General features: G+C 37.6%; 1 protein-coding gene across 1 annotated transcript in view; it reads left to right on the forward strand.

Moving 5' to 3' along the window:
• Positions 1–16,365, forward strand: part of OVCH1 (ovochymase 1) — a 56,208-nt gene that overhangs the window by 194 nt on the left and 39,649 nt on the right. The window contains exons 2-9 of the mRNA XM_033222536.1: positions 822–940; positions 1,218–1,315; positions 2,039–2,211; positions 6,309–6,404; positions 7,750–7,901; positions 10,144–10,333; positions 11,688–11,786; positions 12,899–12,986. Coding sequence (XP_033078427.1) covers positions 822–940; positions 1,218–1,315; positions 2,039–2,211; positions 6,309–6,404; positions 7,750–7,901; positions 10,144–10,333; positions 11,688–11,786; positions 12,899–12,986 — 1,015 coding nt within the window. The remainder of the gene's footprint in view (positions 1–821; positions 941–1,217; positions 1,316–2,038; positions 2,212–6,308; positions 6,405–7,749; positions 7,902–10,143; positions 10,334–11,687; positions 11,787–12,898; positions 12,987–16,365) is intronic.

Raw genomic sequence — 16,365 nt, forward strand, 5'->3', positions numbered from 1 at the left:
GAGGGGTGGTGCATGCTCAGATGTCCCTAAAGGAAGGCCTGGGCCAGATTTCCTTTTCGAAATTTTTTGGATTCTAGAGTTCAAGTTTTTAGGCACACCTGATAATCATGTGTGTACTAAGGAGCCTCCCCCAAGGAAACCTAACCAAGTAGAAGTAAGTTAAAGTCAAATATCTCCCTTCCAGAGTAGTATATGTTATTCCCCAGTATCTTTGTTTTGTCTTGTTTGTTTGTTTGAGACAGGGTCTTGCTCTGTCTCCCAGGCTGGAGTGCAGTGGTGCAATCATAGCTCCCTCAACCTCCAGGGCTCATGTGATCCTCCTGCCTCTGCCTCCTAAGTAGCTAGGACCACAGGAACGGGTCACCACACCTGGCTAATTTTTACATTTTTTTGTAGAGGTGGGGTCTTATGTTGCCCATGGTCCTGAACTCCTGGGTTCAAGTGATCAACCCACCTGGGCCTCCCAAAGTGCTGGGATTACAGGCGTGAGCCACTGCACGTGGCCCCTGATATCTTTAACGTAACCTAAATTTGCATCTTCCCAAAGTAAGCCCCAAGTCACCTACCAGAGTTAGCACTGGCTCCTTCCTGCCCAATGGTAACACAGGCTGAAAGGGAGCAGACAGGAGGCAAATTCTGGTCAACCCAGGTGACTGGGATATTCTGAAGAAAATATTGAGAGAAGAATGCAATAGTCTGCAGCTAAGTGCTATCAGAACATCTGTGCCAGGCCAGGAAAATCCAAACGGGAAATCGTGGTAAAGTGAACTCTCAAATAAGGCTCTGTGTGTCCACACACACACACGTGCTCTTCTACACAGGACTGAAGTGTGGAATTCGTATGGTCAACATGAAAATTAAGGAACCTGCCGTGGGATCTAGATTCTTCTCTAGAATTAGTAGTTGGAGAAATTCAACAGTGGCTGGACATCCGTGGCAGGTCAGTACAACAAAGGCATTGATTTCTTAATGAGAAAACGGTGAAATATTTCCTTTGTTTCAAAAGCAAGAATCCACGTTGATTTGCAGTTTTTCTCCTGACCCCCTCTAGCTCTCTACCAAAAAGTTTACTTCATAGGAACTATCTTACTATCCAATTTATGTCAGTATTTTAAGAATATTATGTCAGATTAGAAAAGTTGATCTCCAGTGTTTCCGATGGAGATACATCTGTGGGGAGACATGTTAGCTGCGTTTGTAACTTTCTTCTCGGGCAGGTCTCCCTAAAATCACATGAGCACCACTTCTGTGGAGGAAGCTTGATTCAAGGAGATAGTGTTGTTACAGCAGCACACTGCCTGGACAGCCTCAGTGAGTAAGTTGTGGATTTCCATTATTTGTCAGGCCTTGATTCCTAGCTATGGGACTGGGAGATTTGTTGCTCTAAATAGCAGGTTCATTCTCAGTTCCTTTCTTAATTTTGCCTCCCAGTGTACCCACCCACTGATCTTCCTGATTCCCAGAAATGTGTGTCTGTCCCAAGATTTCCAGTGCTTCCTGTTCTACTGAATTAAACAATCCTAGACATCATCTATAATTTATGGATTTAGTGCTTGGGTAGAGGTGGTGGTTACTTACTGTAATAAAGCATTAACAAGAAATGTTAAATGGATGCTCCAAAGTTTTAATCAGCTGGGTTTAAATCATTAGGTGGGAAAAAGCTGCAGAAATTACATATATTTGACCAGATTAATAGAAGGTACTAATAAGAGAAAAGAAGGAACAGTTCTAGAAAGCAACTTTTATATCCTGTTACAAATGGCATAGCACGTATGAACTAAGGTTTGTATATCAAAGAAGTAAAGGAGGCAATATTTAATTACTTAACTCAGAAAAATGGAAACATGACGAAAACCATGACTTTTTCTAGATTAAAAAAAATATGACCATTGGTAACACTCAATAAATAAAGAAAACCTTCTTCAAAGACTCAGGGATGCTTAAAGGTACATTAATCACTCTTCATTTAATTACATCAAACCAAGAAGATTTGTGTAGGGGAAACAACTATTTATGAAACATTTATCTTTGGTTTTAGGAAGCAACTGAAGAACATAATTGTGACTTCTGGGGAGTACAGCCTCTCTCAGAAGGATGAGCAAGAACAGAATATTCCTGTCTCAAAAATTATTACCCATCCTGAATACAACAGCCATGAATATATGAGTCCTGATATTGCACTGCTGTATCTAAAACACAAAGTCAAGTTTGGTGAGTATGGAGAGTTAGAATATTAAAAATGCAATGGAGGAAAACTGCTAATTATGTACAAGTTAACTTTAATGTCTGTGTGGCTGTCTAGTAATAGAATAGCTCAGCTTTGTTTCTTTTTAAAATAATTTTGTTCAGTCTATAACCTATTAAAAAAATAAAGTACTGTATAAGCTACATATCCCAGCCACAAATTATTTATGCTTAACCTAATAACCAACATTTTTTTCCCTTTCATTTATTTCTATTGATACATATTAGAAGTACATATTTTCAGGGTACATGTGATAATGTGATACATTCATATAATCAAATCAGGGTAATTAGGATATCTAGCACCTTAAATATTTATCTTTTTATATATGCTAGGAATGCTGGAATTATTTCTCTGATCTATCAAACATCAGGTGTATATTTGTATCCATTAATCAACCCCACTTCATCCTCCCCTCCTCCCTATCCTTCCCTGCCTCTCATAACCACAGGTTTACTCTCTATCTTCATGAGATTCAGTATTTTAGCTCACACATGAGGGAGAATATGTGATATTTGTTTTTCTGTGCTTGGCTTATTTCACTTAATATCCATGTTCAGTTTCATCTGTGTTGTTACAAATGACAAGATTTCATTCTTTTTATGGCTGAATAATATTCCATTGTGTGTATATACTACATTTTCTTTTTCATTCATCCATTGATGAACAACTTAGGTTAAGTCCATATTTTGGCCAACTAGTATTTTAAGGACTCCTGTTTCTTGGCTGGGCTCCATTCTAACTACCTACCTTTATTCATCTCTAACCAAAAAGCTTGGAACATTTGAAAATGTTTTTGGAGACTTCTTTCTGTCATTACTATGAACAAGATATACAACACTCTCTCAACACAGGTAATATAAACTTTCTGGGTAAAATGCTAAAAGACCTCCTTTTTTTTTTAAATGCAAGAAAAGGAAGTGTTACGTGGCCAAAAACAAAGCACAAATCCAGAGTAGTTAGTCAGGCCACTGCCCTTGAGAGATCAAATTGATCTTTAAGATCCTAGAGATTTACCTGGCCGTGAGAGGAACTGTAAAGAACCTGGAAATTTCTGAAAGGTGATGCTTTGAAAGATAGGGAGAGGGAGTTGTGCGTGTTATGCTACATAAAGTGAGGGAATAAGGGCACTTACTTGTCTCAACCCTGGCTCTGGACAGAGGGTTCTCAGAAGAATCTGTAATCATGAGCCAGGCCTCACTCAGGTTTGATGCTGGAATTGACATCACCTGTGTGGCACAAACACTCCCAGGCAACATTTTAAAGTGGTTCCAGGTGAGTAATCAGCCTCTGGCAGAAGCAAAAATAAATCCTCTCTGAGAGAATGAAATTTAAATCCCAGCTTAATATATTCCCATAAAGCTTTAATGAATTCGAGCACAGAAACGTGCAGAGAAATTTGCCATCGAAAATAGAGTCTGAAGCATTAACAATCAGAATCAGACCTTCAAAGGTTACAAATTTCAAGATAGAGAATAGAAAATGAGTATATTAAGGTTTAAAGAAGTGAAAATGTACTGAAAATGATTGAACCAGCGGAAACTATTAGATGAAAGGGAAATGTGAAAATAAGCCAGTAAAATGTGAAAATATAAAAATGTAATTGGAATTAGCAACTCAGTAGAATACTTATCTACCAGATTAGATTAGGTGTATGGAACTAGACAATCTGAAATAATTACCCAGAGGAGACAATGAGGATAAGAGACAGAGAAGATAGAGTGTAATAAACATTCAATTTGAAGTTTAGAAAGAGTATGGATATTGGTGGAGAGTGACTGTAATTTAAGAGAAAGTGGCTGAGGATTGGTCATAAATGATATCCAAATCTTTAGATTTAAAAAGCTTAGTAACTCCAACTATGATACAAAAAATAATTGTATATCTAGACATGTGCAAAAATGTAGCACACTAAAGGAAAGGATCCCAAAAGAATCTAGAAGGAAAAAGACACATTACCAAAAATTGAATGTTATTGATTTCTCAACAGCAGTAAGTGAATGTCAGGAGATAGTAGATGATCAAAATACTGAGAATAACTCAAACCGTAAGTGTATGTAAGAGGAAACTATTGCCCCATCTTTTCTTTCCTTTATAGAAAACCTCTACTAAGAGCCATCTATGCCAGTTATGTCAATTTCATTTCCTCAATTCTCATAGCTGGATGTATTAGGTTAAGATGTCTGTTCCACATTTAAGTGGATCAGACTTTCACTCCACTGTTCCATAAATTTGGTCTTGTCACAGTCACTAATGACCTCTATGTTGCTAAATTCAAAGTAACTTCTCAATTCCCATATTTCTGGATAAGAGTTTTTAGCAGAATTGCTCATATGTTCTTGGAAATATTTTCTTCACTTGAATTCTGGGAATCCATTAATTATTCTCCTACCCTATTGTACCCTTTCTTAGTCTTCTATGATGATTCTTCCTCTTCTCCTTGACTTCATATTGTTGGAGTGCCCAGGCTCAACCCTGGACATCTTTTTCTCTAATTGTGCTCATTCTCTTAGTGATCTCATTCAGGATCAATAATTTAAACATCTAAATCCAAAAAACTTTGGATTCATCCTTGATTCTTCCTTCTCTGACACAGTACAGCCAGTGCGTCAGAAAATCCTGTTGCTTCTTCCTCTCTCACTTCACGCTTTTGCCATCTTGTTCCAGGCAATACTACCATCATTTCTTGCCTGCGTTAATTTTAATGGTCTCTGAAATTTACTGAAGCTGCTGCTTCTGTCTTCCTAATGTTTGTTATTAACCCAGTGGCCAGAATGATACTTTTTAATAGGTAAATCAGATTATATCACCCTATTCAAACCATTTCAATGGTTCTCCATTACATTTAGATGAAAATCAATGTCATTATTATCTGACATACCCTCTTTCCTAATCTAACCTCTGGTTTGTTTATTTTTTAATGAAACTTACCTAATCTGCTCCAGTCATCCTGGCCTCCCACTGTCCCCTAAACATGTATGCATGATCCTGCAGCAAGGAGTGTTTCTTCATCAAATGACTTCTACCCAGATAACTGTATGATTCCTTTCCTCAGCTTCAAGACTTTGCTCAGATGTCACCCGCTCAATGAGACTTTCCATGATCATCATATTTGAAATGACTCCTTCCATGCCATTCTCCCTAATCTCCAGACTAATCTCCTTTATCCTATTATTTTCCATAGCATTTATTTACCACTGAACAACGTATTATATTTGCTATGTGTTTCTTCTCCCTTCGCCCAACACACAAACACAAATATACACACTCGTGTAGGTTCTACCAAGACAGAAATATTTTTCTTTCTGTTCATTCATTGAGATCTAAAAGAGTGCTTGCCACATGATAATTTGATCATCTTGTTCTACTATCTTCTAACATTCACTTACTGCTGTTGAGAAATCAATAACATTCCTTTTTTGATAATATGTTTTTTTCCTTCTAGATTTTTTTGAGATCCATTCTTTGTTTTTAGTGTGCTACATTTTCAGCACATGTCTAGATATAAAATTATTTTTTGTATCATAGTTGGAGTTACTGGGCTTTTCTCTAAAGATTTGGATATCAGTTGTGATCAATCCTCAGCCACTTTCTCTTAAATTACAGGTCTCTCCCCACCATTATCCATATTTTTTCTAAATTTCCGAGGTTCTTTACAGCTCCTCTCATGGCCAGGTAACTTTCTAGGATCTTAAAGATTAATTCAATCTCTCAAAGGTAGGGGCCTGGCTAATTCCTCTGGATTTGTGCTCAATAGCTGTCGAGTGAAAAACTATCCTTTCAAAACAAAGCCATAGTCTAAAATGTCAGTAGATTGGGGGGCTCATGGTAGTGTGTAGAACAATTGGCCTTATGTTTTTCCTTGTTTTACTTTTTCTGCATTTCTCTAAATTTCTATAAATACAAAACAGTTTTTATGGGGGAGCCAAAACTTAAAATATGTCACCATTACATTTAGGAAGAAAGCGTAGAAACCATAAAATCAATAGATTTCACTTTTCCAAAAGTATTCAACATGGCATACTTATCCATGAACCTCATGCCTTTGTTGTTCTTTTCTCAGGAACTGCTGTTCAGCCAATCTGTCTTCCTGACAGTGATGATAAAGTTGAACCAGGAATTATTTGCTTGTCCAGTGGATGGGGCAAGATTTCCAAGAGTAAGGGACATCAAAATGACCTACTACTTCTTGCAGATCTCTGTATGTCCAGGGGAAGCAGAAATAATTTTCTTGACCATGAGTAGTACATTTATCATTTTTTATCCCTAATTTCTGACACAACAAAGATTTCTGGTTATCCTCAGCATCAAAAGGCTTATACTTCTTAAAAGGCTATTCATATCACTCCTACTGCTGCCAATTTGGTTAGGTATGGCAGATAAAGGAAGCTGGATAGAGCTGTGATAGATGAGGAGGTATAAGGCAAAAGGATGATCAGGAAATAGTAACAATAGTTAAGCTTCTTTGTCTTTAATATTGTGACATTTTTAAAAAGTCAGACTCAGAAACAAAAAGTAGAAGAGTAAATACCAGGGATTTGAGAGTGAAAGAAAAGGGAAGATGTTGTTCAAAGGGTGTAAATGTGGAATTGTATGACAAGTAAGTTCTGGAAATCCAATATACTGCATGGGAACTATAGTTAATATATTGAATACTTGAAAATTGCTAAGAGGGTAAATGTTAAGTATTCTCACTACAAAAAAAGTTAACTCTGTGAGGTGATGTAATGTTAATCAGCATGATTGTGGTAATCATTTTACAATGTATGCATATACTAAAACATCACTTTGTACTCCTTGAATAAATACAATTTTTATTTGTCAACCTCAAAGCTTGACAAAAATACATTGTGATTTTTTATTTTATAAAGAATTTTAGGCAGGGTGCAGTGACTCACGGCTGTAATTCTAGCACTTTGGAAGGCCAAGGCAGGAGGATGGGAGCCCAGCAGTTGAAGACCAGCCTGGATAGTATAGGAAGACCTTGTCTCCACACACACACACACACACACACACACACACACACACAAATTAAAAATTAGCAAACCATGGTGGCATGCCTGTAGTCCCACCTACTTGGGAAACTGAGGTGGGAGAATCACTTGCTCCCAGGAGGTTGAGGCTACAGTGAGCCTTGATTGTACCATTGCACTCCAACCTGAGTGACAGAGGGACACCTTGTCTCAAAAATAAAAAAAATGATTGTTATAAAACATTTCTGTATTGACCAAAGTTTTCCTCTGTTGGGGAAACATTTAAGCATTTGTTTAGAGAAGCCACAATTGTACAATTGCCTATGTTACCTTAAAAATCTGCTGAATATTTTTAAAATGTCCTCTGCCATGTATCTGATTTTTAGAAGTGAATATGATTCACACCTAAAAACAATTTTACTTCTACATGTGGTTAAAAATCTGTTTGAAATAGTTCTAAACATGTAGACTTCTCATTAATTTGTTTCCATGAGGATATTGTGTACTAACTTATCTATCCTCTCTCTGCAGCATCAGAATATTCAAATGTCCTACAAGAAATGGAACTTCCCATCATGGATGAGAGAGCGTGTAATATTGTGCTCAAGAGCATGAACCTCCCTCCCCTGGGAAGGACCATGCTGTGTGCCGGCTTCCCTGATGGGGGAGTGAACACCTGCCAGGTACAAAAGTGTAAACCAGCCTAGTTGTTTAGCAACATGTGGGTGAAAGTAGATTCTGCCTTTCTGCAAAAGAAGCTCCTGTTTCTTCTGTTACTGTGTCAAAATTCCTTTTCCCTTCATCTTTTCATCTGATTTCTACTGAAAAAGTGTACTTGACCTAAGCAGAAAGAATTATTTCCTGTCTCCACATCCATTCCTACTCCTACACTTCTTTCATTTTGGTGGGTTGGGGAAAGGGATTAGTTTGAACGTGTCCAACCTAATGGAATCAAGCAAGATGATCACTTTCACAATCTTATTAGGTCCAGCTATGAATTCTTCATTTCACATATTGTTAAGCATTGTGGATTTTTTTCCTTTGGTGCAGAATATATTTGCACAAAATTTGACTGAAGATACATAGCTTTGGTCACAGTTGTGTAAGAGATATTGGGAATGACACAATCTCCCAAGACTGACACAACTTCACAATGAATACCAATCTTCACAAGATATTTAGAGGGGACAAGGAGACCAATTTTTGAAACACAGGAGTTTTAAGTTTTAGATAGGTCTTCTAAGTAAATTATCTTCTCTTTTAAGGTGGAGCAGTAAGGAGTCATTTTTCTTTGCCAAAAAGCAGCTTGAAAATGTTGAGGGAAGCTCTCTGAAATTATCTTTTGGAAGGATTTTTGAGTTTTTCTTAGAGGCAATGACAGGAGTTTGGGAGAGAGGAGACTGAAACTTACACTTATGCCACTTTCTAAATTGGAAAACAGATAGGTTAAAGGTGCTTTTTGCTATCTGCATTCATTATAGGCAATCATTTTTTGGATGAAGCCCTCTACACCTTTTGAGAAGAGTTTAATCTGACAAAAAGTTGTCTGATTCCAAGTCTTTGCTATTGTGAATAGTGCCGCAATAAACATATGTGTGCATGTGTCTTTGTAGTAGAATAATTTATAATCCTTTGGGTGTATACCCAGTAGTGGGATGGCTGGGTCATATGGTACATCTAGTTCTAGATCCTTGAGGAATTGTCATACTGTTTTCCATAATGGTTGAACTAGTTTGGGGAACATCACACACTGGGGCCTATCATGGGGAGGGGGGAGGGATTGCATTGGGGAGTTATACATGATATAAATGATGACTTGATGGGTGCTGACGAGTTGATGGGTGCAGCACACCAACATGGCACAAGTATACATATGTAACAAACCTGCACGTTATGCACGTGTACCCTAGAACTTAAAGTATAATTTAAAAAAAAAGAATGGAAAATGTATTTAAAAAATGGAAAATTATATTACAAAAATAAATGGAAAATATCTCATATTCATAAAAAAAAAAGTTGTCTGAAACATAGTCTTAAAGCAGCATAGATTCTGGAATGTTATTGAAGATGCAATCCTAAAATCTTGGGTTCTTTATTCTATAGGATAAGAGCCAGTGTGGTCCTTTACATATATCCCCAGAGATAAAATTAGGTTTCCCAGGCTTTCCTTTTTTTTTTTTTTTTTTTTTTTTGAGATAGAATCTCACTCTGTTGCCCAGGCTGGAGTGCAATGGCGCAATATTGGCTCACTGTGACCTCTGTATCCCAGGTTCAAGCAATTCTCCTGCCTCAGCCTCCTGAGTAGTTGGGATTATAGGCACCCGCCACCACACCCAGCTAATTATTTTTGTATTTTTAGTAGAGACAGGGTTTCACCATGTTGGTCGGGCTGGTCTTGAACTCGTGACCTCAGATGATACACCATCTCTGCCTCTCAAAGTGCTGGGATTACAGGTGTGAACCATGCGCCCGGCCCAGGCTTTCTGTTCTTAAAGCTTTGAGGCCTTGAACTATCTTGGGGGATCTATTCACTGATGCTCTATAGGACTGGAAGATGACATAGTCTTTCCTGCAATTCCAGGTGACAAGCTATAGTAGAAGCATCTATCTATACTACCTCCCTTCCAACGATTTTTAGAATGTACATGGTAGTGGAAAGAAAAAAGGAGGAAGAAAAGGTGTTAACCTGACAAGATTGCAGCCAATAGGTATAAAGAGATTTTATCTTGATTAAAAGATTGTGCCTTGAAACTAATGATAAGGACACAAGAAAATGGATAAACAAAAAGTTGATGGACGATGACTAGTGGACTTCTTTGCCTCTACCTCTTTTCACTTTGTGATGAGTGCTGATGTTTGCAGAAATGACAAAATATTTTACACTGTGGCTATTTTCAAATTTTCTCCTTTTTTGTACCATGAAAGAGGGACTCTGGAGGACCACTGGTTTGTAGAAGAGGTGGTGGAATCTGGATTCTTGCTGGGATAACTTCCTGGGTAGTCAGTTGTGCTAGAGGTTCAGCTCCTCTAAGAAACAACCATATGAAGGCATCACTTGTCATTTTCTCCAAAGTGTCTGAGTTGATGGATTTTATTACTCAGAACCTGTTCACAGGTAGGTGAATTATTTCTTCCTCATCTCATCCTAACTGAAGGGTAGTTACTCTGCTATGTTGCGATATTATCAGAACTAAGCTTTAGAACAAAGCAAGAATAAGGCTGGTTTTAAATTCTTAGTCCAATGTAGATACTTGTGTCTCTGAAACACTGAGTACAGAAATCTGTCAATATAACTTGAACAAACCAAATCCCAGTATAAAATTTTCACGAGATGCCTTTTCGCATTTATGAGATTTTATTAACAGACCTTGAGAATAGACTCATTAGGGGATTCTTTCTTCATTTTTTCAGTTGGCATAATTTTTCTCTGTACTACTTAAGAATACTAAAAATAAATCACTCATCTCCCACTTTGCCCGCTCAACCTTGTTAACTTACTTGGCAATAGTGAAAAAATGAGGGAGGCCTTGGAGAGTTAATTTGGCTCTGTGACACTAAAATCTAAATTAGGAAAATGTGGGCCTGGAGATACCAAACCTGTCCTCTGCAGAATGAAAGAGGCCTGAGAGAACACAGCTTTCCGGAACAAGCAGTTGAATGTAGGAACCAAACATTTTTTAAATGACAAGACCCAGAGCCCCAGAACATAGTGCTCTCTCCATCCTCCATCCCTTTCTCATGGCAGTCCAAGGGCAGCCACCTGACTGAGGGTTTTTAGAAGTGGTGCTGTGGATCCTACCACAGGCCAGCACTTCCTCGGACTGCCACAGACTCTTCTTTGGTCTTAAATGTAAAAGTCCTCTTCACTGCTCTACTGCAGGGGAGCAATTCTCTTCTGGTAGCAATTGTATTCCATTTTGATCACCTGGAAGGGAAAGTTGACAAGGTTTAAAAGCCCTGAACAAAGGTAAATGGTAACAATGAGATTTTACAAGAGCAATGAAATCAGACATTAATGGTTAATCCCAGTGAAATGAACATCGGAATGTGATAAGTGATTTATTTAAATAATGCTTCCTTAGGATAATCTTCTAAGCTTCTCATCCTCTGTTTGCCTTTTTTTTTTTTTTCCAGTTCATCTTCCCTATCTCTTTCCAGAACTGGCTATGCTTTGGAAATAGGGTTAAATTCAGTTTTCTTAACCTTAAAAATCAGAGAATTGAATATTTCATATCTTATTTTTAAAACCACACTAACCATCAAATCAAGTAAATTACTTCTGCTTCCACGTAGTCCTTTAACCTTTTCTATAAGACTTAGTGGGTCACTCACTCTGAGAAAAAGATTCCCTCTGCATTGATTTTAGTAGAAGTTACAATTCTTAATAGTCTTTAACATCACCTTGTTAAAAATGTTTTATTTAAGTGATTATTATTGGAAAAGACACTAACTCCTCATACCTTCTACAGGTTTGGATCAGGGCCAACCCATCTCAAAAGTGGGTCTGAGGTATATAACAAAGGCCCTGAGTTCTGTCCAAGAAGTGAACGGAAGCCAGAGAGGAGAGGGTATGTGTGGTTCTAATTAGAGAAGGAAGCTGACTTGAAAAAAGTCATCAGAGGAAAGTAAACAGAAGGATTGTACCATATTCACAATCTGAGTTTTATTTAAATTTTCGAATGTAAACTTTAAACGCCCCTCCCATATTCATACATAGTCTCCAACGTTTAAAATCTAACCCTGGCATCTAAAGCTTTTGAGTAAATGAGGGAGACTTTCCATGCCATTACTAAAAGTTGTATCCATTTATTTATTTATTTATTTATTTATTTATTTATTTAGAGATGGAGTCTCACTCTGTCACCCAGGCTAGAGTGCAGTGGCAAGCAGTCTCTGCTCACTGCAACCGCCTCCTGGGTTCAAGCAATTCTCCTGCCTCAGCCTCCCAAGTAGCCAGGACTACAGGCACCTGCCAGCACGCCCAGCTAATTTTTGTATTTTTAGTAGAGACAGGATTTCACCATGTTGACCAAGCTCGTCTTGAACTCCTGACCTCGGATGATCCACCCACCTCGGCCTCCCAAAGTGCTGGTGCTGGGATTACAGGCATGAACCACTGCACCCAGCTTATTTAGCATCTTCTTTTTTTTTTTTTTTCAAGATTGAGTCTTGTTCTGCCACCCAGGCTGGAGTGCAGTGGCATGCGCTCTGCCTCCTGGGTTCAAGCGATTTTCCTGCCTCAGTCTCCTGAGAAGCTGGGACTACAGGCATGGACCACTACACCTGACTAATGTTGGCCAGGCTTGGTCCCAAACTCCTGACCTCAAGTGATGCACCCGCCTCAGCTTCCCAAATTGTACTTTAGTATCTTTAGATGAAGGTGTTTAACCTTACCCAAGACAGCCTAAAAAGAGATGGGAAAGTTGGATAAATGTTACATCTGAAGAAGTGTTTTAAAAAGTTTCTATTTTGATTCAAATTATGGTGAATTCAGAAATGTTTTTAAAGTCTGTTTGCAAATACAATGTCTAAATCATAGCCTCTAAAAATATTTGCATTCCCATAAATATCAATGAAATGAATAATATAAATCGTATAGCTTCAGGCTGGCCTCTGGATCATTTTGAAATGTTGTCGATGGGTAAGGAAAATGATTGACTTCTTTCTTGTGTTTTTGAAGATTGTAAACCTCAGGGCACAGTGTTATTTGGAGAAAATGGGAAGATTCATTACCCCCATTCCAAAGGAGACTACTATTCTCATAATTGGTATGTATCCCACATAGGCATGATTCCTGGGGCGTTTCCTCCCGCAAAATGGGACAGTTTAAAAGTCTCCACTTTGGCAATTTTTTTTTTTTTTTTTGAAATAGGGTCTCCCTATGTTGCCCAGGCTGGGCTTGAACTCCTAGGCTCAAGGGATCGTCCCACCCCAGCCTACTAAGTAGTAGGGATTACAGGGACATGCCACCATACCTGGTTTATTTTGGCAATTTTATCTAGTATTTCCAGTTCTAATATAAAAGTATATGTTTCATCTGATATTTTTTGGTTGGTGAATATTTACTCATTAATGTAAATCATCAACCTCAATAGTTATTAAACTAAAGTTTACTTGAATTGATGTATTCAAATATGTAATACAGCATCTGGCAATGAGATTGCTATGGGATTTAGTGATTAATTCTGTCACATTTATTTCTATAATCATGGTAATATTTTGCTTAGCATCACCTAGAAGATGGAAAATAGTTCATGTCCTATAAGCTTTAGTATCTTTTTACAAATTTTCTACATACCCTGTCCTCTAAAATATATCTAAATATAGCTAAAAATATCTTTAAGTTTTAGAAAATTGTGCTGCAAGTATCTCATTTTCTTAAGTGATCTAAATTCGTTCTTAAAATTGTACTGAGAATTGAATACTGTACTACAAAGATAACAGTTCTACAAGTTTATAATCTGGTAAAAAGAGCTAGATAAAAATAACTATACTACAAAACAAGAGGAAATAAGCTTTATAATCCACACATCCAAGAATGTGCACACTACAAAAAAATAGAGACCAGCTCTCTTTGGTGTGGTTTTTAAGGTGCGTGTAGAGTGGTTAGAAGTGTGGGGAGAGATATAAATGTTATAGTGGAAAAGATGGCATTGAAATGAGGCGTTGAAGGATAGTTATGATTTTATAGCTCATGAGGTCTTTGGTGGTTCTAATACTGAAGATTTCAACAGATGGAGAAGCAGGAAAGAGGTCATTCTAGGCCAAGGGAATTAGGTATAAGCAATGCCAAGGAGGTGGGGAAGATTAGGGTTGTTTGGGTTCTGAGTATCCCACTGTGACTGGACAACAATGTGAATGGGAACTGGGGTAGCAGTGGATGATGAGGATGGAAAGGATGATCAGGACTTAATTGCAGAGGACCTTAAGTTCCATGCAGCGAGATTAGACCTTATGCTACAGCCAATGAGTATGCTAAAACTAAAATGATGGAAAGATTATAACTTTCAGAACTAATGTAAAATGAATATAAATATTTATTTCAAGTACAGATAGAAAAGGTGTGGCTTAATTTCAGCTCATAATTTAAAAGGCTTAATGGTCTAAACTGACTTTGTCTCAGGCAAACTTGTGATGATAGAATGCCAATAAAGCTTTTGCCACCTTTGCTTACGCTATTAGAATAATATTTAGAACAAAGGTTTAAGAAACTATTTTATTAGAGTCTCAGGGAAGGAACCTCTAGGGTACAATCTTTAGACAGAGAGATTGATAAGCCAGAATTTGTCTGAAGGACAATAACCAAGATGGGAAAAAAATTCAGAACAATGTTTTATGAGGTATGGTTGTGGGAACCATAATATTTTTTGATCCAGAGAAGACTGAAGAGGAGGAAGGAAGTGTCTTGATTTGTCTTAGAGGCTACTAAAGAAGCAGAATTTGACTTATTATGAATAATTGCAGAGCTGATAACTAAGATTACTGAGTAAAAGTTAGAAGGCAGAGTTCAATTCAATATGAAGTCATTCCTTGTTTGAGTCATTTCTGAAATTAACTAGCCTGCTTCAGGAAGTAATCAATGCCCTTGATAAGTGGATATTTGAGCAAAGTATTTGTATATTGGGTAAGAGACATGAAGATGGCAGCCTACTTACCCTCAAACACGGAGATTCAACTTAGACAATTAAGCATTTCAGGGATCTCTGCAAGAAAATGTTTCAAGAGAAGGAAGGTTATTGTAGAAGTAAAAATCAGATCAAATGCCATTGCATATGGAAACTCATACTTCTTGAACTGAGCAGAACTGTAGGATCAAAAGTCATATTCATAATGGGTTAAGTGACTGTTGAAAATTTAGTATCCCAAATAATCAACACAATTTTATTGAACCCTTTGGATGTGTAAAACACCGTCTTAGGTGCTAGAGATACAGCAGTGAATGAAACACACAAAAATGCTTGCCTTTGTGGGGCAAGTTAGAAGGTGGAAATGGGGTAATTTTTAAAAGTTACATATAATAGTAGAAGGTAGTAAATGCTATACCAAAAAATAAGGCAAGAAAGGGAGGTGGAGAATGAGAGTATACAATATCAGGGAGGGTGGTTAGGGAAGACCACATTATAAAGATGATACTTGGAAAAAAGACTTGGATAAAGCAAGGGAAGGAATTATATGATCATTTTGGAAAGGAACACTCCAGACAGAAGGAATGGTAGGTGTGAGACAAGAATACATTTGATATACTTGGGGAACAGCAAAGAGACCAGAGAACCAGAGCTGAGTGGCTGCAGAAGGGCAATGTGGCCAAATTATTTTGGACTTACAGGGCATGAAGAGAACTTTGAATTTTTCTGCAAGGGAGATAGAGAGCCATTGGAGGATTTTGAACAGAGGAAGATGATCATCTGACACATTTCAAAAAGATCACTTTTATTACTGTGTTGCAAATAGACTGTAGGCAGGCAAGACCACAAGCTGGGAGACCAACTACTGCAATAGTCCAGGTAAAAGATGATGCAATCATCCAGGTAAAAATCTAGCTTTGACCACATTTGTAGAGGTGGTGAAGAGTGGTAGGGCTGTAGGATTTGCTGATGAGTTGACAATTTGGGTTTTGAGAGAGAGAATGAGATCCCCATATGAGTAACCTAAGAGTTTTTAACCTGAGCTATTGGAAGAATACAACTGTTGTCTGAGATGCAAACGTTGGGGCGGTGGCTTTTAGACAGTAGAGTCAAAAGAGGCATTTTGTTTGTTTTGATAAAGTAGACTCAACTGTGCTTATGAACAGAGAGTGAGAGTTACGAGTCATAGGAAACACATAGAAATGTGAAGTAAGCTTTCTGAGAACACAACAAAGAAGGTTTGGCATTGAGAAGAGGGCAGACTAATTCCTTTTCTGGGAAAGCAACAAAAAAGGTAATCTACAGAAAAGTTGAAGGAATTTACACTGGATGTCTTAGTTATCACACGAGATTTTAATTGCTTCAACTTTAGAAGATGAAGTAGAGATAAAATAGTTAAGATATTAAATAGTTTATAGGGACTAAAGTAAGGAGTCAACCAGAGATTAATAAGACTTTCAACACCAGTAAAATCCAATTCGTATTAGCATCTATTTGTACTATATTTCAATAAATCAAGACA

Source organism: Trachypithecus francoisi, unplaced genomic scaffold, assembly GCF_009764315.1.
Source record: "Trachypithecus francoisi isolate TF-2019V2 unplaced genomic scaffold, Tfra_2.0 Lachesis_group11, whole genome shotgun sequence".
Lineage (NCBI taxonomy): Eukaryota > Metazoa > Chordata > Mammalia > Primates > Cercopithecidae > Trachypithecus > Trachypithecus francoisi.